Below are 22,422 nucleotides of genomic sequence, written 5' to 3'. Positions count from 1 at the left end.
CGCTAATTTCTCGCTCTAGTGATTCTGTCATATTCCATAAACTTTTGAATATTCAATCATTTAGATTCTTGGCGTTAAAAAATTTCTAGAATGTACATTTTAAACGTTATAGTTTTACACTTTTAATTATAATTGCATTTTAAATAATTAAAATAAAAATAACAATATGTCCATTTTACTAACTTCATTTTCCACTTTAAAGTCTGTCATATTCATAAACCTCATTTCTACTATTAAAAATTCCTAGAATGTACATATTAAATTTTACAGTTTCAAACTTTTAATTATAATTTTATTTTAAACAATTGTTTCATTTGAAATAAAAGTAACAATGTATAACAATATGATAATTTTATTAACTCCATTTTTCTCTTCAGACTTCAGATCCTGCCGTATTCATATATTTGCGAATTTTCAATCATTTAAATATTTAACATTAAAAAATTCTGAAATGTATATTTTAAATTTTATAGTTTTACACTTATAATTATAATTGCATTTTAAATAATTAAAATAAAATATAACTATATAAACGAATCTTAAAATGTAACTATGTAATATAATCATTTCACCAACTCTATTGTTCGCTTCAGATTTTGTCATATTTTAAACTTGAATTGTTAATACATCATTTAGATTTCTGACATTAAAAATTTGTAAAATATAAAGAAGAAAGTGATTATAAACCGTATAGATATTATGAACGTCCGTATTATCTCCGTTGTTAGGTAAATTGCTTGTAATTATTTATGGAATTATTTGATTAGTAGCCTGCCATTATATAGTGACGCTAATATGTCAATTCACAATAACTGACAATTGTTATAAGGCATTTCGAAACTTTTTTGAAGTAAACTTAAACATGTAATCGCATATACTTGCTCGTTGTTTTTAAAGTCGAGAGTATTGTTACACGCTCAATGAATGTATGTACACACGAGTGTTTCTTGTCTCTTAACTTTTTATTCGGCTATATACATTTCAAGTTATTTAATAGTATAGCATTTTGTTAATATGGTAAAAGCATGCATAGAAGCGCGTTGGTAAAATGAATATCAAGATTTTAATATTAAAATAATTCTTCAACACAAATTGATTGTCACTCTACAGCTACCTTCAGAAATATTAAAAACATTATTTTATCTTTATTATTTAACGTTAAATAAGAATTAAATCATAATCTCTAATGTTTCTAAATGCAAAAAAATTCTAAACAAGGAAAATTCTCAACTATGAAAAAATAAAAATATATTATTTTGTAACAAAATATTGTTACTTTTTTAAAGCCAATTTTGAAATTTATTTTTTTAGTTTCTATATAAAATATTGATTATTAATAAATTTATTGAATGAAAGGTAAATGAGTGCCCACAATATCACCTAATTCTCTACATTTTAGATTCTACGGCTTTTACACTTTTAAATATAATTTCATTTTAAATAATTGGAATAAAAATAACAGTGTAATATAATCACCGCATTAACCCCATTTTTTGTTCCAGACTTTGTCATGTTCGTAAACCTCTAAATTTTCAATCATTTAGATATCTCTGACATTAAACATTTTCAGAATGTATATTTTAGATTCTATGGTTTTACGTTTTAATTATAATCGCATTTTAAATAAATGAAATGAAAATAACAGTGTCACATGGTCATTTCTCTAACTTCATTTTTTGTTCCAAACGCTGTCAAATTTATGAAACCTTTGAATCTTCAATCATATAGATTCCTGGAATTAAAAGTTTTTAAAATTTTAGATTCTCTGCAATAAATTGCAAATCCTTCTCTCAGAGTCTTTACGTTCATCGCTGTAAATTCTCGTAAAAGAGTAGATTGAACCTGCCGTAGCAATCCGACAGCGGCAGACTTTTCAAACGATCACTTATAATTAAGATAGAATCAAAGCCGAGGACACAAAATATCCAATACAAGTTCAGTTGTCTCCTCCCTCCGACCGATTATTAGAATAAAATCCCCGTGAACGACATTTTTTTTGCTTCTACTGCCTCTGATAGCGTGACGTTCTCTAAAGGTTTATTTGTAGCCTCTTGCTCCGGGAATCTTAATGGAGAAACGGAATTAAAGACGAGCTTCAAAGAGCATCTCCGTCTGAGACCTTTTGGAGTTTTCGCGACAACGCAAAGCACAGCGAAAACCCAACGCTGGGGGATTGCAAATTGCTGTTTCGCGCGTGACGGCGCAATGGGATTAGGATAAACGGTTTTCTTCGCTTTTACGTACGACGAGCTACAATTATGCGAGCTGCAGTTCACGTCGAATACATCGTCCGTTGCGCGAAAAATCGGATGGAAATTGCGCGTAGGTATCCGCAGGCAAAATTTGATACGCAGCAGCTCCCGCGCTTACGTTAGATTGTTACGTACAATGTACGTAACAATCACAATGGTTAGCACAGCAATGGCTACAACTTGCTTTGCACTTAATATGAAATTCCTAACTTAATCAAGATAATTGAACTCGCCGTACGCTTAACGAAATAATCCGGCTTTGCGTCAGAGCAAGGAAATTACAGTTTTACTTCCTACTATAAAATGCATTAATCTCGTCAGCCGTATAGTTTAACGTGATTAGCTATTAAAGAACTTATTAGTTTTATTAATCATATCTCACTACAATGCTTCGCGATGTAAATCTATTTTTGTTATCGATTGTTTTCAGTTGCGTTAAATATTCAAACATGGCGTAAGAAGTTCTCCTTCTCTCTTTCTCTCTCTTTCTCTTTCTCAATTAAAAATAATCACATTGAAAATTAACAAAAATAAATAACATTTCAGTTTTGTAGAAGACTGCGTGACCAACGCCACGGAAAGTAGCAGAACACGACGGCTCCGTAACCACGTGAAGCGGCTGGGCCTCTTGTGAGGGGGGGGTCAAGAACCGCGAGCGTACCCCCTTAGAGCGTCCCTTCCCAGCAATGATAGATCCAAGCTCATCCGAAGAAGAGAGTGAGGAGGATCAGAGTACTCACCCCAGCGGTGGCGGAGGCCGTGGCGGGAGCAGCAGCTCTCAAGGTTCCCGCCGTCATCCTGGAAGTATCGGAAGCGGTCCGGGTTCCGGTAGCGTCGGCTCGCTCGCATCGGGCCTCACCGCCTCGCCGGGCGGCCCGAACCATGTGGGACCGCCGAGCACCACTAGCACCTATGGACCCGGGGGGAGTCGGGCCGTCGCGGCACCGCAGGACACCGCTGGAGCCGGTCTGGACGTCCCTAATCTCTCCAGCGCCAGGAACTCCCTGTCGCCGTCGATGAGCGCGACCCAAGATGCCGCGAACTACGCTCAGCGACCCACCAGTCCATCTCCCTCGGTAGCCAGCGAGAAGACGGAAGCGGAGTTGCAAGTACTGAAGCCTTTTCCTTGCTTATTCGCTGACAACATTTTATTTGCTTGCCGCATTTCGGTTTTAGATGTTTGAAAAATATGTCCACGGCGAAAGTGTACGATACTTGTGTAAATAAAATTAAGAGTGTGTAATTAATATTTCGGAGATTATCTCTCCGTAGAAAATGATCTAGTATTAGAAATTGTAAAACTCTTTTAAACTGCGAACGATTGAAACGATTGTGAGAAACATTTTGCTTGGTCCAATTTCGTTCGCAGAAAGAAAGCACAATTTGTCTAGCAATACGCGCAATATTTTGCTCCGCTGATACGAGTTTTCTCGTTTTCTTCAGGATAAGCAAGAAAGGGAGGAGGAGCAAAGGAAAACTCGAATTCAGCTTTACGTCTTCGTATCTAGATGCATCGCTTATCCGTTCAACGCCAAACAACGAATGGATATGCCGCGAAATCAGATAAAAGTAACGAAGCAACAATTAGAGACCATATGTTCTCGTTTTCAGGTAAGCAGATAGATTTCGTGTGAGTTAAAGAAAGAAACTCATTAAACTTTCTACTGGAATACGAAAATAGGAAATGCAGAATAATATTGTGAAATTTTGCCGGGAATTGTGTCGAATTTAATTAATCTTTTATCTCTGTTTCTTATATTTTATTCGTACAAAGGTATTAGGTACTTAAATACGCGTTAAGCGTATTTATAATTTTATGAAGTAAGAGAAACCCTTTGTGATAAATAGCCGTTTCTCGAAGCCTTATGCACAGTCTTATAGTTTAACCTGTAACCTTCACCTTTGCCGCTCTTAGATATATCGAAGCTGTACGATCGCATTAAATTATTGGCCGCTATAAATATAGACTGTTCCTAGCTATATCAAAGTAATCGTATTTCATGTCTGATATTGCTGCGTGAGATTTACATTAATTTCTCTAGCTTTTTTTACTGTGCAAAATTAAAATTAAATTTACAATAAGATTTTCTTTATGTGAGGTAAGGTTGCCGAAATCGCACCACTTTTGACATAAAGGCTAATAATAAGGAATTATGAGGAATATTTTTAATTTTTTTACGTCATAATAAAGTACAACATTTTTCCTTTCATATTTATTTTTTTTAGAATTTTATAAATTGTATTGTTATAAATTTTTAAATAACGATTTTTAAGAAGCCTTCAAATAGTGCGATTTAAGCAACTAGTCTCCTAAATCATATCACAGGTTAATATTACTCTTCCTGGGGTAAAATGACACTTTTTTTGCTAAGTTCTTTTTTCTCGAGCAAAAATGCGTTAGCATAATTTTATTAATGTTGGAGATAAATATCGTAAGTTAAATATAATTTTAGTCAATATCATTATTTTAATAATTTTTCAATAATATTATAATGACATTGTTACATTATGGTAATATTGTTACAATGTATGCTCGTATGATTATTATATTTCATTTTATATGTATAGCCACGATCAAAACAATGGTGCAATTTAGGAAACCAAGACATGATGCGATTTAAGAGACTAAAGCATTTTGTAAAATTTTATTTATTTAATTTACAAATAAGAGTACAAAGTTATTTAAACTATGCTAATCTAATTTTAATAATATTGTGATCATTACAAATTATCAAAATTTTAATTATTTATTTTAGCTTTTCTGTAATCAATCTACAAAATGTGTTGAAAAATAGCAACAAAGTTACCATTTTTCTAAAAATATTAATTACAAAATTTCGATTGTTCTTAACGTGTTGAATTCAATAAAGGATAATGATAATGTTATGTAATTTCCAAATAATCCTGCAAAGAGTGTACAAGTAGTGTAGTTAAATTTATACGCAAGATGGTGCGATTTAGGAGCCGGTGCAATATCGGCAACCTTATTCTACATACAGAAACGCGTGTGCACATGTGTATATACAAGGTGTCTGACACTTAATGATAAATATCTCGCATGTAGGTAGAATGGACCAAACTGAGTCAAAAAGTCCTGTACCACTTTGCAATCTTCCCAATAGTTAACGAGTTTTAAATTATTAAAGTATCCGAATTAATCCCGCCCATCGCCAAATTCAAGCAATCGTTGTTGCCAAGCGCAGAAGTTTACTTGATAAGAATGATGGAGGACATTCACGACTATGAGAGTGGGGGAGGCAGCGTTACGCGCTATTCTTGCGTAGCCGCGTTGCTGCTAGTAAACTCCCCGCTTTGCACGCTTGGCAACCTCGATCACGCGCTTGGATTTGGCGATGGGCAGGACTAATTTGGAATATTTATTAATTTATAACTCGTTAACTATTGCGCAGATCGCAAAGTGGTACAGGACTTTTCGACTCAGTTTGGACCATTCTACCTGCATGCAAGAGATTTATCATTAATTGTCAGACATCCTGTATATATGTAAAAGAAAGAAACAAAATTATCCTAGATGTCAATGAAAAAAAATAAAATGTAAAATCAAATGACAGTTCAAGAGAAATGTACATGAAAGAAAATAGTACGGAATACATTGCTTTATAATATCCGAATTTATAACGCGCTCGTACGAATTGCAGAGTTTTTTGAAGGGCGAGACGCAGATCAAGGGCGACGAGGCATTTCATAATGCCATACAGAATTTCCACGACGTGTGCCTGAAGTCGGACCGAGTGGTACATATGGTGCAAGGCGGTGCATGCTCCCAGCTCGACCTCCGCGAGATATTCAAAAAGAACGTTGAAAAGCGCGTACGGAGCCTCCCGGAATACGAAGGAGTGAGCAAAGAGACTGTGCTTACGTCCTGGTTGGCCAAATTCGATTGCATTTTAAAAGGTATTGGTGACGAGGACACCAAACGGCCTTCCAGGATGCAACAGCAGTCTTTGAACTCGGAGCTGATACTGTCGAAGGAGCAGCTGTACGACATGTTTCAGCAGATCCTCGGCATCAAAAAGTTCGAGCACCAGCTTCTGTTCAACGCCCTCCTGTTGGACTCAGCCGATGAACAGGCTGCCGCCATCAGGAGGGAGCTGGACGGTCGCATACAGAAAATCAACGAAATAGAGAAGGTACCGTGACGGTCGCTTTGTCTTCTTTTCATTTTGACTGTTATTCTACTTTAACGCTGTTTCATTTTGAACATGGATACGTTCTTTTTCTGTTCTATCGCTGACATTCCACCGATTGCTTCTGCTCGTACCTAAACGCCGACCGTTCCTTCTTTATCCCTTTAGAACCGCAAGCTCCTGCCCAAGTTCCTTGTGAAAGAGATGGAGTCGCTCTACATCGAGGAGCACAAGTCGTCTATCAATCTGCTAATGACTAATTTGGAGTCGTTACCAGTCTCCAAGGGTTCGATAGACAGCAAATACGGGCTGCAGAAGCTGAAGCGCTACAACCATCGTGGTGAGCGCTCCCGCTGCCGCGGTCAGGGCTCTCTCGCTAAACTGGAGGGCGACTCCGCCGATTCCGATCCCCAGCTGACGAAAATGGACGTCGGCCTGACCTTCCAGCTGGAAGTAGTCGTAATGGAGGTCAAAGGCCTCAAAAGCCTAGCACCCGAGAGAATAGTTTATTGCACTATGGAGGTGGAAGGCGGCGAGAAGCTGCAGACCGATCAGGCCGAGGCCTCCAAGCCTATGTGAGTAAAGTAAGAAAATCGACGATCGGATCGACGATCCCGATCCCGATCGCGATATATCCGACGGAAGGTCAGAGCCGACCGCATCATTCTCGTCCACGGGTCCTCTTTATAGGTGGGACACTCAGGGTGACTTCACAACAATGCACCCTCTACCAGTGGTCAAGGTCAGACTGTACACTGAGAATCCGGCGATGCTCGCGCTTGATGACAAGGAGCTGGGCAAGGTGATCTTGCGGCCCACCCCACTGTCGTGCAAAGTGCCCGAGTGGCATCGCATGACCGTGCCCAAGAACTGCCCCGATCAGGATCTGCGTATGAAGATCGCCTGCCGCATGGACAAGCCGCTTAACATGAAGCATTGCGGCTATCTTTACGCGATTGGCAAGTCCGTATGGAAAAAGTGGAAGAAACGGTACTTTGTGTTGGTCCAAGTCTCGCAGTACACATTTGCGATGTGCTCATATAAAGAAAAGAAAAGCGAGCCGTCGGAAATGATGCAGCTCGATGGCTTTACAGTGGACTATATCGAGGCCGGTTCTGCTAATCTCATGGTCGGCATGGATTTGGAAGGAGGAAGGTAAATTTTCCTCCCTCGCCGAAAGAGCGAGAAATACCTAATCCCTGCTGCAACAGCATGCTCGTAGAGTCGCACAAAATTAGTATAATTGTCTGTTGCAATTGTTCGTCATGTTATCAACTATTAATTATCCAATTTTTATTAAGACAATTTCTGCTTTTAGCAATAGAGATTTAATTAAATTCGTTTTATTATCCCACGCTATTAAATGTTTCACATAATTCTAAAGCACAAAACTTTTTATCCAAGTTGATTCTGGTAAAAAGTTCATTAGTATTCACTCACGCGGCACAGACCTCCTAGGACGTTCGTAATCAGAACGTCTTTGGGAGGTCAGGTGTGCCGTGTGGGTAATACTTTGAGAAGCAATTAGCTTACGATTAATTCGACTTGAACATTAATTTTCACATTTCATTTTGTTTAAACGTGATTGAATAAGATATTTCACAGCTGACAGGTGAAGATCGTGCGTGCTAATCGCACAATTCGCAATCACGTGTCGCGTGTATTCGACAGGTATTTCTTCAACGCTGTGCGCGAAGGCGACAATATAGTATACGCCTCGGACGACGAGAACGAATGTCACTTGTGGGTGATGGCGATGTATCGGGCAACCGGCCAATCGCACAAGCCCACTCCGCCGGTTTCGGTAGCTGACAAAAATTCAACCATCAGTAAAATTCAGGGTGACGCTGATCGCGCGAAGAAGCACGGTATGGAGGACTATATCAGCGCAGATCCGTGCAAGTTCGACCATCACGTTTTATTCAAGTACCTGCAGACCTTGATTCTGGACTACAGACTGAACGATCCTTACTGCTCGCTCGGCAGTCTTTCGCCTGGTCAAATTTTCGTGCTGGATGAATATTGTGCCAGGTAATAAATCTCGTCCTCGTCAACTTCACTTAAGAGAAGTATTTAATTTTAGGATATTAAAATGCTTTATTTTTGTTTTTGTTTTTTAAATGTTTAAATTAAAATAAGAAAAAATATGTATATTTAAAGGAAAATAGATTTACGTGTAAAATACTCATAAAAGAAGTATTTAATTTTAAATATTAAAATGTTTTAGTTTTAAAGATATACATATGTGTCATAGATATATGTATATGTATATAAATATGATGAAAAAAAAGTTTTAATAGGAATTTTGTTAGACTCGACGAGTATGTTCTAAAACAAACTAATCAAAAATCTTGTAGAAATTACCAGATTATAGTAAAATCTATCAAACGTTCTGGTTATACTAACCAGAATCTTGTTATAATAATCAAAAAATCTGCTTGGTTTCATCAGAATCACTCATTCAAATAAGTTTTGTTAATATAATCAGATCATTTTTCTCAGTGTATATATCTCATAAATACAGAGTTGGAAAGTAACGCGTTATCTTTACCGTTACATTTTTGATAACGATCGTTACTTTCCTTTATTATACCATTAACATTGTTACATTTGTACGATAACGATAATGAATATTTAGCCGTTACCTTTAACATTATTTTAATTTCTAATTCCTATTGAATAGGAACAAGATAATTGGACATCTCTTCAGTGCAAATATTATACAATCGGTGTGTTAGATCAATGGTTGCATGCAATAAATGCAATTATAAATTTCATTTATTTTTATATTTTATATTTAAATAAAATTAAATAGTGAAAAATATTTTATATTTTATTTTAAACTGCTTTTCAGTACTCATTGCCATTATTGTCAATGCTGTAGTGTATGTAATGTAAATTACAGATTTTCAGTACTGACAGTAAATATTAGAATGCATTAATAACGATAGTAATGTTTAAAAGCAATGTTTAATAAAAATTATTAATAAAATTTGCGCATTTTTAATTAAAATTTAAATTTCTGTAAAGATATATATATACTATAGAAAATGAAGAAATTAAAATAAAGAATAAAACAATTGTTAAATAAATGTAATATAATGAAAAATGTGCTATATATAGATTGGAACTGAGTTTTAATATTGCCTTTTAAACGGTATAATTTTAAATTATAATTTCTCTTATTTTAGTATTATGAAAAAGTAACCAAAGAGTTGATACTTTCTAAATAACAGTAACGCGTTACTTTTTAAAATTAGTAATGAGTAACAGTAATAAATTACGTTTTTAAAATTACGAGTTACGTTTTTATAAACATAGATTAAAACGAGATATTGAAAAAGTTATAAATTTAGAAATTTATTACGACTAATTTCTTCTTTTTTATTTTTTTTTATTTGAAATGTGTGTGTTGAACTTGAGCATCACTCTTCTGACAATAGATACGGGGTGAGCCTGTGCTTTCGGCATCTCTGTTTTCTTAACGATCTGTTGGACAGAATAGATCGTGGGATTATGATAGATCCGCATGTGCTACACTATAGTTTCGCCTTCTCTTCCAATCATATTTTTGGTAAAAAGGCGTCCGATGACTATCACTCGATTACCCATGAGGAGAAAAATAAATTTCAGGAGATTAAGGATCGACTTAGACAGGTTCTCGAGAACCAAATCACTAACTTTAGGTAAGCAATTCTAATCTCTTATAAACTATAATTGATGTAAAAAAAAAATAATTGTTAGAAAGAATTATTTATGTTTTTAATATTTAGTTCTGCAAATTATTTTTTCATGACGCACATGTACCTTAAAATTACATTGTTGGAAAATTTGCGTATTTTTGTGAAAAAATCTGCTGGTTAAAGTTTTTGTATTAAGTATTAAACATATTCATGTGTAAATTTAACACATGTCCGCTACGTTAACTGAATTTAACAGATATAAAATGTAGAATTGTGAAAGTGATTTAAAAAATATATTAAATAACACAATTTGAACGTACTTATTAAATGCGTGCAAATTGTATTATTTTAACATATTTTTTAAATCACTTTATAATTTTACATTTTGTATCTGTTAACACTTATATAAAAAGAGTATTAATGTTTTGCTATAACAGGAATGGAGATAACTGTACCATACTTTTTTTATTATTCTTCTGTTACTTTTATCATAAAAGATATGTTAATTGTACACACAAATAACTTCAAATTACGAGTCAAGATTGTATTTCTTTTTTGTTGAAATATTAACGCAATATTAATGTTATTATTTAACACATCCAGGTTATGTTAAATTATTATATTATGTTAAACACAAAATTTTGAGTGGACCATGTAATTTATATTGAGTTCAACACAATTTTTCCAACTGTGTACTTTTTTCTCAACAAGATTCACTTTTTTTCAAAATTACCAAATTTTTTTAGTGATATTTTTCTTAAATAATTTTTATAATAATATATACGTCTTTATTTTATAAGACATTAATTTGTAGACTTGCTGTTATAATAGTTATCGCAACAGAAAACCTATTAAAAGTAGACTAATTGCTAATCCAAAAATAATTTCCCAGAAGTTATGTCCGATCAAACATCAATTGTGTCCCTTCTCGCAACAGGTACAGTTTTCCATTCGGGCGTCCGGATACAGCGTCCGGTAACGCATTGAAAGGGGCATTATCCCTGTTGGAACCCGTTCTCATGAAGGACAGCGTAACGCCCGTGCCGCACGAGGAGGTGAAAGCTCTGATAAAGAAGTGCTTAGAAACGGCGGCGCTGGTAAATTACACAAAATTATCCGCCGAAGCGAAGATCGAAGACGATCTGAGCGGCGATATGAACGTGCCTCCCAATAAAAAGCTGGAGGATCTCATACACCTCGCCGAATTGTGCGTCGATCTGCTCCAGCAAAATGAAGAATATTATTCGGAGGTATTAGTTGGGTTTTTAGAACTGAGTGTCGATTCTTGGGGCTCTCGAGAGAGAGGGTTAGCATGCCTTGAAACACGGACTTAGGTAAGGGTCCGCCACCTCCTCAGAAGACAAAGCGCGCGTCCGTCGCCCATTTCGTCGTCGTAGACAATTGGCTCGCGTAGACAATCGCATAGAAAGCTTCTATTACCACCGCGAAAGTCGCTTTTCACGTAGAACAATCGTCGAATTACGCGGACGTCGTGAGATATCCTGTCGCAACTGAGAGACGTTCACTTTCTTGCGAAAAGATAACAGCAACACTTAATCTTTTTATGTTGTTATAATTTTCCAGTTTGCATACACATCATGTATATACACATCACAGGACAATAAATGGATGGATGCATCAAAGATCAAACGTTCGAGTCACCCTTACTTTCGCGCGTATAAAGTAGCTATCGTACTATCAAAAAAGAAGTTTAACTTTAAGATATTAAACTGCTTCATTTCTCCGTTTTTCAAATGCTTAAAAATGTTTTAATAGTAAACGGGGTTTAAATTAAAAATATTAAAACGTTTAAAGAGCCGTCGAAAGATTTCAATCTTAAATATTTTAATGTTTTAAATCTGAACGTTGTTCAAAACTGAAACATTTTTTAAGTATCTAAAAAATGAAGGTGGAAATAAAACATTTTAATATCTTATAATTCTTCCAAGAGCTCAAAAATCATTTCTTATTATTACGTAGTTATAGATTGAAGTGCGATTAATAGTCAGTGGCCGATCAATAATCATTTCCATTATTAGAATATTATACGCGTCGAAAATAATACTTTTATTTAGCAGGGGAATTGAATAATTCATTGCTGCGTCTATCCTAGCACTCTCCACACGTTGCTGCGTTTAGTTTAAATTTAGTTTCACTTTCACTTCTCACCAGATATCTTCCGCAAGTGAGAGATGTCTCGGCAACACTCGATCGCGGTATCTCCATCGACGTTTCGCTCGAGTCGATAATCACGTTGAGATCTTAGATGCAGCAAACGCTTGTCGCTTAGCAATTCCCGAGTTTTACGACCGTTCTCACGCACATTATGAAGTAGAAGTAGTGTCTTCTGGGTACTCGAGGGCCCCGTGCTCAGGGTGGCGTCCCCATCATCCCGAGCTAAAGGAAACGTGCCCACCGTATATGTGCGATGTCCAATATTTTCACGATCCGCTCCTACTACACTGTACCGCAGGCGTTCGCTTGGTTTAGCGATCTTATGGTGGAGCACGCCGAGATCTTCTGGTCGCTATTTGCCGTTGATATGGATAAAGTACTCGCAGAACAACTGCCAGACACGTGGGACAGCTTTCAGCTGTTCCAGGTATTGAATGATTATCTCAGGACTGACGGTGAGTTTTTAATTCTCCCAACATTACGATTGACGGAAATTAATTCAATTATCTTGTCTTATCTTAATTAAGTGTCGGAGATATGTTTTAAGATTAGACGTAAAGATTCTATAGACGGTGGCAAAATTTCATTTGCATGTAGACAATTTGAAGAACGGAAGATTCCATCAGCATCTACGCGACACGTTCGCGCCGTTGGTAGTGCGTTACGTTGACCTTATGGAATCGTCGATCGCTTCGGCGATTTATAAAGGCTTTGAGAAGGAACGATGGGAGATCCAGGGAAACGGTTGCGCGACATCGGAGGAGCTCTTCTGGAAGTTGGACGCGTTGCAATCGTTCATCGGCGGTTTGCACTGGCCCGATCATGAGTTCAGGCAGCATCTCGAACAGAGACTAAAACTTATGGCATGCGAGTTGACAGAGTCGTGCATTCAGAGGACCGACGCGGCCTTCCAGCAGTGGCTTAAGAAAGGCGTGACCTTTATCTCTACAGATTATATTCTACCGTCGGAAATGTGCACTATGGTGAACGTTATTCTGGACGCCAAGAATCAGAGTTTTAAGCTTTGTACTGTCGATGGTATCGATGTGGTAAGTTCATTTGGTAGCTGATCGTCGGGAACATCATCGAAGAACGCAATGTAACATTTCGCACTTTCATTCGCAAAATAATTTTAACGTCGACATATAATTTTGTAAAATCCATGAAAGTTATGTTGATTTAATCGAGTTTAGATAAAATTTTTATATTACTTTGTATTCTCGTTGCATATTTAATATATGTACGTTGATAAAAAAATTTCATAATTCTTAAAAATTTTCCATAAATTTATTAATTAAAGATTTTAAAAGATTATATAAGCAAAAAAAAAGATACTTACGTCAAGACATTTTATTTTAAAGATATACTTACTTAATATCCCTACCAGCACAAGATATCGAACGAATATTGTGATATTTTACAAATATACGCACGATATCACGATATTGTGCGAATGTTCGTAGAATATCTAGAATATTCTAGAATATTCGTACGATATCTTGTGCTGTTAGAGATAAGAATAGAAAATGTTGAGAATACGGATTTGTATTATAATATAGTCTAGAATAATAATATTATTTAAAGAATGTTGATAAAATAATGTTTCCACATTATAAGCAATGATATTGTTGTAAAGTAAATTGTTTAACAGTTTTACATGTTGCTATTGTTAATGTACGTGTTTCTAGCATCAGTGTCACGCCAAGATCGACGACATGATTGAAAAGATTTCAGCGGGAATGAATCAAGGAATGATTAACAAACTTATAACTGTATTGGAAGCGACGCTGTCTAAGCTGTCTCGTTACGATGAGGGTTCCCTCATCGGCTCCATTCTCAGTCTTACGGTATTCGTTTCGTTCAATGATAAATTTAGCGAGGGAGCAAGATGTCACGAGAACAACAATAGAGTATTATTAAAATACTTTTAACTTACGGCTCATGATTTGTTTTTTAGAAGGTATCAGGAAGCGGGAAGGAAATGGGACAAGCCTATGTAAACTTTATGAGAAACTGTATAGATCAGATTCGCAGCAAAGTCCTCGATGAATTGTGGATTTTGACTTTCTTCGAGGTAAGTGTCGATTTAAATTGTGTAAGTGACGAAAAAATTAAAGGATTAGAACTCGAGGTTCTTCGTTCTCATGCTTAGCGCTAAAATTGTTACTCCACTGCTCTTGTAATTGCATCGCTCGTTTTTATCAATTTCTAATCAGTCTTACGGTTTTACGGACCTAAGTGTCTTAGCATTGGATCGCGAAAAGGTCTCCAATTACAATTGTAAATCTTAGAGAGAAATTGGAGCGGTTTTAATACGTTTGCATTGTCGGGATAGATTTCGTCGAATCACTTTGATTTACGTTTGCAGCAATGGTACACGGCGCAGATACAAATGCTATGTAACTGGTTGTCCGAGAGACTCGATCATAGCCTGCATTTGTATCAATGTACCTGCCTAGCTCATATCGTAAAGAAGATCTATTCGGACTTTGAGCTCCAGGGTGTCATGGAGGAGAAACTCAACACGAAGACATATCAGACTATAGACAAGAGGATGAAGACGGAAGAAGCAACTTGTGCCTTAACCATGAGCGCTCAGAATGAAGAGTAAGATCTTTAATCTCTAACATTCAACAAAGTTGCATATCTGGAGTTCTGGTGAAAAAATTTTGCCTCAAAATTAGTTGAAATTTCACTGATAATCTTTAAAAACTGTTCTACGTTTTTTAACAAATATTCTTTAGTAAAAATTTCAATATAATTTCAACAAAATTTATTTAAATTTAATACAATTTTTTTATAAATATTTTTATCAAAATTGATAAAAATTCGATGAAAGCATTTGGTGATAACATATAATCAAAATTTTATAATATAAATTTTAAATTGTCTTATTTTCTTTCACTTTAAAGTCCAATCGCTTTCAAAAAATTATTTAATGGAATGAAATTCTTTTGTGTTACTTTTGTTAAAGCAAAAGTGAAGAATCATAATGCTGCAACCTTTATATTTTATCCTGTAACATTTTTAAATACAAGACATAAAACTCCCGTGTTTACCGGTCGCATACTGCTCGCGGTTGAACAATCATCGCGATTTTTAATTTCCTTATATTTTAATAATTTTACAATATTTTTAGCAAAATGTTAGATAAATAATATATTTTCAAAAAAATTCAATAAATTTTTCAAACAATTTTCAAAAAAAATTTAGTTCAATTTCACAAAATTTTTAGTGACTATTCAACAATTTAAATGAAAATCATTTTTTAAAATATCAAAAAATTTTTATTAAATTTCTAAAGAAATTTTAACAAATTTTTGGAAAACTTTTTTAAGAAATTTACAGAGAAATTTTAGCTTATTTTCAATGACTTTTTGAATTACTTTTGCTGGAAAAATTGTTTTTAGTGAAATTGCAACAAAATTTTAGCAACTTCGTTGAAGTACCACTTTCAGCAAATTTTCGCAAACTTTCAGAAAAATTTTTTCATTGGAGAGAGCATACCTTGAAAAAAGAAACCAAGAAAGTTTGTTTCAATAAACTAATTATTATTACTATTACTATTACTGTTTTGTCGCAACACGCTGGAGAAAAATTAATTAATATTTTTTTTTCTTGCATTGCAGAGGGCTTTCGGAGAATGGCAATGACGACGAGGTGGAGAGACCTAAGACAAAAGTGACGATCGTTGAGACGGAAGACGCGAATTACGTGGCCAATTTGAGTAACGTCACCTCGAATGTTGTTGGAAAAGTCGGTAGCATGTTCGGCAAGGGCATTGGCGGTCTTTCTACAAAATTCGGCTCAGCCAGCAATTGGTTCTAGTTATTGTTTCTAGCACTCTGCCAGTAAACCTTACATTCGACTAGTACGTTCCTTCGTCTAAATAAGGGGATGCGAACGAGATGACTTCTAAAGGCGTAGACAGTACCCTATAGGCAGTACGATGATCTAGAGTTTTGTCCATATAAACGAATGGTATGATTAAACGATGCAATCGATCGGATCAGTTTGGCTTTCATCGTCTAGCAGATCGTTTCGGTTTCATTGCGGGAATTTCCTCTTTGAGAGAGACTTCCGACCGTTTCACCGCGACGTTCAATACGCGCGGAATCCCAAAATTATTGATTAACTTATTGATTAACCACGATCAAAGAGCTAATTGTTGACGTACACTTACGTTTACTTAGTCATAGCTTTCGAATTTGAAAGAAAAATAACGCATATTATATAACATCACACGCGTTGAAAATTACGCGAACTCGTTGTGGGCTCGTTTTAATTAATCGTTTATGTTTGATCTCAGGTAATAGCGAAAACATAGTCGAGATATATTCGGAAAGGCTGATTATGCGAGAACACGTACGATATAGACCAGAGTAAACGCGTAGATATCTAATATCATATTACAAAAGTATATGTATATAAACGTACATACATGCATAACGCAACGTGTAATTATGAGATATTCATACATTCTGTCGTGGCCTGTATGCGCCAGGCTAGCGTCGTTATAATATATATTAGCTGAATTGTCAGAGCACAGAATGCAGATTTTTCCTATTCTAGTCTGTGTATACCGCGAGTTGTTTTTACGCGGATTTAGTTGTCGGAGGAGAAGAGCACGGACACGGTACTTCGCGTAGGCTGGAAAAGATTCTCGGGTCGATTGCAACGTTACTTGGATATAGAACGTGGAACCGCGACAGTAGAAAATCGCGGAAAATCTCCCGGAACAGAAATGGGAAATCGATCGAGGCGGAAGGGGGAACCGCGACTGACGAAGCTGCTTATCGAATTCATTTTGCAACCAACGAGGCAATGCTGTTATATACGATCGCTGTTATCTGTTGGACGACCATTCGCCGGATACTCGAACGGAAGATATATCTCTCGTATTATCGCAAAAATTTGTCGCGAGACAGGGGAACAGGAAAAAGATGGTGTTTTGTAACACAAAATAAAATGTACGAGGTGGGAAGGACTCATCGGGAAATATTTCTTTTACGGCGAATCTAGAACCAAATTTTATTATCGCAAGAATTTCGATTACCTTCCATCGAAAATTTCATTTCAATTGAACGAAAATTCTTGCGAAGTTTCTCAAGAAAATGTTTTGAGGAACTGTAATTGAACTAAAATTCACAATAAAGCAGTTATAAACAAGGCTTCTCACTTATACTACTAGTAATTGATGAAGTATCCGTTGCAAATTTTCGTGTCCCGTGTCTTAAATATTTTTTGTGGCCTTAAATATTTATTTGTGTAGCACTTTGTACAAAAATTGATATAGTTGATATTATTCGTACACATCGTAACGTAAGATTCAAGATCAGGTTGTGATCAGTGATAAATGAGTTTAATGTATAATTTCCACGAGTAATCGATAATAGTCTCTCAAACGGCAATAAATAATAATATTTCAGTGTTTAAGATTACATGCATCTCTATCTTATGTGGTTTCTTTCCAATGGTACTATAATTATTAAGCACCGCACGCAGAGAGATTTAAGCATGCTGGTTAGTCGCGATCGAATGGTCGCCGATAGCCATCAGAAACAGTGAGCGTAATAGCACGTTACATTTTATCTGTGTTACATTTACGCTAATTTACGGCTACCTTATAGCTAAGTTACGTTATACAAATCTGTACTTAATATTGTTATATACTAGCGTATCGTCTATATTTATATTTATAATATGAATCGCGATTCTTTATTTGCGATCAGAAAATGAACACGAGCAGGCGAGGAGCTTTTCTAGCGAGAGTCGCGCTTTCAGAGATTAATCAGAGGATTCTTTGTTTATTGACGAATACCGTTAAAATCCCCATTTTAACGTTATTTGATGATAAGAGAGAGGTTACTTTCATAAAAATCGTACGAGGACTATATTAATATCCTGCGGAGTGTTGAAAATTCTTCAGTATGCACCGAACACACATTGTGAAGTCGCTTGACAATTTTTCATTCTTAACAGTAACTCTTGATGCACGTGAAACTTTCTGAAATGATCGCAGACCTGGGGGCAATTCTCAAACGTGTTTACTACAGGCGTTTACCGTCGAGAGTCACTATTGAGAGTGATTCTTGAAACCGAGAACGAATATTATCCGGCATTGAAACGCTTGCGATTTTGCTCCAATCGCGACGTGGAAGGAATATATCCTTTTTAGATTTTTTTTTTTTTTCTCGTTATCGTCGTCGATAACTAACGTCGATACTACTAACGTCCTGTGAAAAAAAGCAAGTGTTATGTAGGTTTACATTGCAAGAAAGCCTTGTCTCTCGATTATGAGAAACATATATATTTTCAAAACCTCACGATATAACGTTCGTATATCAATGAATATTTTTATTCAGCTTGATATAAACTCTTGAAAGTGCATCAAACGCGAAAGTATAACAACGAAGCAGGATGAAAAATGTACGTCCCCTCCCCCCACCCCGAAGAAATCCTTGCTATGTTTTGTGTTGCAGCATCTTGTCTATGAGATTAATTAATTTCTACGCATTTCCTCTTTTCAAAGCAACGCGCGAGACAAATCCTAATAAAATCGTATTCATATCGAGCTCTTCGAGCTTTCTCTGTCTACCTCAAGTCCTAAGAAGCATGCCGCTATTTACGTAAATTTAATTTTAGAGCGACGAATTGTAAGATGCGACAAAGTAATATACTCAATTCAATAAGAATAGTTAATTTATAATCGAAGCTTATATTTCGGATAAAACGTGCAAGCTTCTTTATTTTCCCGCAGATTAAATTCGAACAATTCATATGGCTCACATAAAAGATACATATAAGGAACTACATTTAAGACACAAATATAGATTATGCCAATATTTATTTGTTTAATATCGATTTTTCACTGCCTGGTTAGCGACGGACACATTTTTCACCCTACTTCGGCGAGTAAGGCAGTAAAATTAAACGTACAAGAGGCGGAAGAGAAGAAATACACTACAAAAAAAAAAAAAAAATGTTAGCAGTCGCGCGAACGCGAGGCGAGGGATTTACCATTCGTTTGTACATACCTTAGCGGTGGCGAAACGGGAAAGAGTAAATTTTTTATATGATACATAAAAAAAAGAGAGAGAGCTCGCGCGAGAGCGGAGCGCGGGAATCCGACGGATTTTAAAAAGGATCCGTTTTGTCACGCGCTCGCGTTGCAAGAGCAAGAGATCGCATTCGAAGAGATTCGCATGGCTCGACAGTCCGAATTCGGCGTGGGCCAAATTCTTAGGGACGATGTTATGCTTTTCATCGTCGACTTTCGAACTTGACAGAATATTTTTTGATGCATCGCACGTTTACAGAGTAGGGCGACGAAAAGCGAGCTCCCTTATTCTCTTTCAATCTTCCTATCCTTTCTCTGTCTTTCTCTCACTCACTCTCTCTCTATCTATCTATCTATCTCTATCTATCTCTCTCTTTCCCTTTTTCTCGTCGGAATTTGACAAGTGCATGTTAGTTCGCTAACTAATGGATGAGATAATTGTTACTCCGTATACGGATTCTTTTAATCTCTATATTGTTACGTATGTTCGGTGAATCCCATGGTAAAAGGAAAACGCGTACGACGTGGTAAATCAAAGCTACGTTTTTGCACTCGACTTTCGGTTTGATTAGTATATTTTTTTCAAAATCGAGAATGCGCGGAGTGCAACAATGGTGCCTGAAGAAAAAAATGCCTCTGTCACGCTTTAGAATTATTCCTCGTCGTGTTAAGTCGAATAAGTTTCCTCAAACAAATCTAAACTGAAAACAGACTCTCATTATATTTTTATTCAAGTCGTTGAAAATTGGCGAGATAATTTTTGATAACTGGACAGATAGCGTAATTCAAGTTTGGCTAAAGCCGGTCTTTACCAAAATACTAATTTAAACTCGTTCGTCTCACATTCAATGTTGAAGATTACAACATTGCGCGTTTGCTGGAAGAAGAGACACATAATATTAGAGAAAATTTACCAGAGGATGATTCAGAAGCCTGATGAGCGCGTAGTTACAGCTGCTTGAATGTTTCGCCACTGGCATCACTGCGATCAGCGAAGCGTGATGTAATTGCACGTCTTACCGTCGCGACGATGTATATTGATATCGATTAAGTAAACGCGGCCTTACACACACACCGTAACACGATAATTGCCGTCGCGAATGTGATGAGATTTTACGAGTGCGAAAGGCTAGGCGCGCGAGCGAGACTCGTTTTTAAGCTCAAAAGAGAGGCGAAAGTAGGAGAAAGAAAACGAAGCGCGGTGAATTTGGAACGTTATCAAAAAGTAAAAAGAAAAAGAAGCTAAATTACTATACTATACTTATCGATGCTAATGACGTTAGAATTATTATGATTATCGTGGTTATTCTTACTATTGGTAATTCTCCTATACTCTACTAATTAGATTAGGACAGTTACGAAATGATCTCTCTCTCTCTCTCTCTCTACTTTTTCTGTCTATCTGTCTATCTGTCTGTCTACCTATTTATCTGACTATCAATTTTGTCTGTCGATCTGTCCATCTCTGTTTTGCTGCTCCGTCAATATTAATTCTTCACACCGGTCGAACTTCGATACGACGATCACTTCTGTCGTCAGCTCTCTCCACTTGTCTCTTTGCCTTTCTTTCCTTTTTGTTCTTTGTCTCTTTCCCATCTTGCTTTCCATCAGTTTTTCTCCCCTTGCTTCACTTACTCTTTCTCTTCTTCTTTTTTTCCCTTCTCTACCTACATCTTTTCTCCGTTTTGCGTTAAAACTGTGACTTTACTTGAAGAGATGGTCTTTTTACTCTAGCCAGTGTTCTAGTCGATTTAACTTTTACTCAACTATTGTTCTCTCGTTAATAAAAATTCCGACAAAAAAAAGCAAAACAAGTACAGAAAAAAAAAACAATACATATCCCGACGCTCTTTTTAATTTCCTTCTCAATAATCGGCTCGATTTGATCGGCATTCTATCGGTATCATCCCGTCATGTGTCTTTCACGACGATAAGATAAGAAAAGAAAAGAGAACCGAAATCACTCGCTCTCATCGTTTGTCGCCCACATATAGTAAGGTCTAGAGCGGAGGGTAAACGTGGTGTGAATGTGCGCATTTTCTGTAAATAATGGCATAATTTACATACGCATGTAACACGCAGCATCCTCATCGTAGTATCGTCATTGTAAGAGAAGAACGGTCGAAAGGGGAAAAATCTTGTAAGGAGAAGACGAAGTTAGAAATTGGATTCGATCTCGATTTATAATAAATTGATACCATGCAGGGAAAGAAATGTGGAAAGGAATGAAGAAGAGAATTTCATTTTTCATCCCTCTTTCCCCGCTCCGTTTCGAGTATTCTAAACAGAGAGATCGAATCCTTCTCAGTTTCGTTCTCGCAGAGGGAGGCAAGAAATGGAAAGATTAAAAAAGAAGCACGAGTTTCATTGTAAATAAAGCGACACGCGCAACTTCAAATTTTCATCGTCCCGCCAATCTCCGAGCCCGCGAGGAAAAAGAGAAGAGGAACGAAAAGGGAAAGATCGCTTGCTTAATCGGAATAACGAATGAATGATAATCACCGCCTGTCTTATTCTCTCTCTCACACACACATACACGCATGCTCTTTCTCTCTCTCTGTCTCTCTTTCTCTCTTTCCCCCTTTCATTCACCCTCACTCATCGGAGCATCAATCGCATCTCTTTACTCGACTGCAAAGCGGAAACGACTGTGATCTAGATTAGTGTTACACATCGCATGAAGAGGAGTAAAAGAAGAAGAAGAAGAAAAGGAGAAAGAAACAAAAGAAAAAAAAAACAATCGATCGATCAGTGCTTAAATGCGACATCGACCATGATCATGACAACGTAGATTATGAATGTCTCGTAGCGATTAAGTATTTCTTATGGACTCACGCATATACACTATATATATATATATATATATATATATATATATATATATATATACATATATATATATACATATATACATATATATATACATATTTCGCCGCGCAGAGAGAGAGGCTATGCGAAAACGTCGGTACGTTCTTTTCATTTTTTCCTTTTGTGGAATATTTGTGTAAGTAATTTGCATGTGGGGCAAGACAATGCAAAACGCATACATGTAATTGCAACTAATAAAGTATACGTTGTAAAATGAAAACATGTCATGTAGCGTC

At 36.3% G+C, this 22,422-nt stretch overlaps 1 protein-coding gene across 3 annotated transcripts in view; it reads left to right on the top strand.

The window, feature by feature from the left end:
• The window catches only part of LOC105204147 (calcium-dependent secretion activator), a 38,645-nt gene extending 16,564 nt beyond the window's left edge, over positions 1-22,081 (top strand). For 2 of the 3 annotated variants that reach the window (XM_039449941.1, XM_039449942.1), the window contains exons 2-15: positions 2,799-3,361; positions 3,696-3,863; positions 5,912-6,403; positions 6,569-6,975; positions 7,091-7,555; positions 8,072-8,431; positions 9,844-10,086; positions 11,021-11,336; positions 12,557-12,713; positions 12,856-13,307; positions 13,947-14,105; positions 14,216-14,332; positions 14,627-14,865; positions 15,888-22,081. In XM_039449941.1, coding sequence (XP_039305875.1) covers positions 2,939-3,361; positions 3,696-3,863; positions 5,912-6,403; positions 6,569-6,975; positions 7,091-7,555; positions 8,072-8,431; positions 9,844-10,086; positions 11,021-11,336; positions 12,557-12,713; positions 12,856-13,307; positions 13,947-14,105; positions 14,216-14,332; positions 14,627-14,865; positions 15,888-16,086 — 4,197 coding nt within the window. In that variant the 5' untranslated portion in view covers positions 2,799-2,938 and the 3' untranslated portion in view covers positions 16,087-22,081. Of the gene's footprint in view, positions 1-2,798; positions 3,362-3,695; positions 3,864-5,911; positions 6,404-6,568; positions 6,976-7,090; positions 7,556-8,071; positions 8,432-9,843; positions 10,087-11,020; positions 11,337-12,556; positions 12,714-12,855; positions 13,308-13,946; positions 14,106-14,215; positions 14,333-14,626; positions 14,866-15,887 lie in introns of those variants that run through there. The other variant, XM_026141104.2, reaches the window with a different exon arrangement.
• The last annotated feature ends 341 nt before the right edge of the window (positions 22,082-22,422 follow it).

Source organism: Solenopsis invicta, chromosome 5, assembly GCF_016802725.1.
Source record: "Solenopsis invicta isolate M01_SB chromosome 5, UNIL_Sinv_3.0, whole genome shotgun sequence".
Taxonomy (NCBI): Eukaryota; Metazoa; Arthropoda; class Insecta; order Hymenoptera; family Formicidae; genus Solenopsis; species Solenopsis invicta.
Note: the sequence above shows the minus strand (reverse complement) of the source record. Positions and strands in the feature narration are given on the sequence as shown.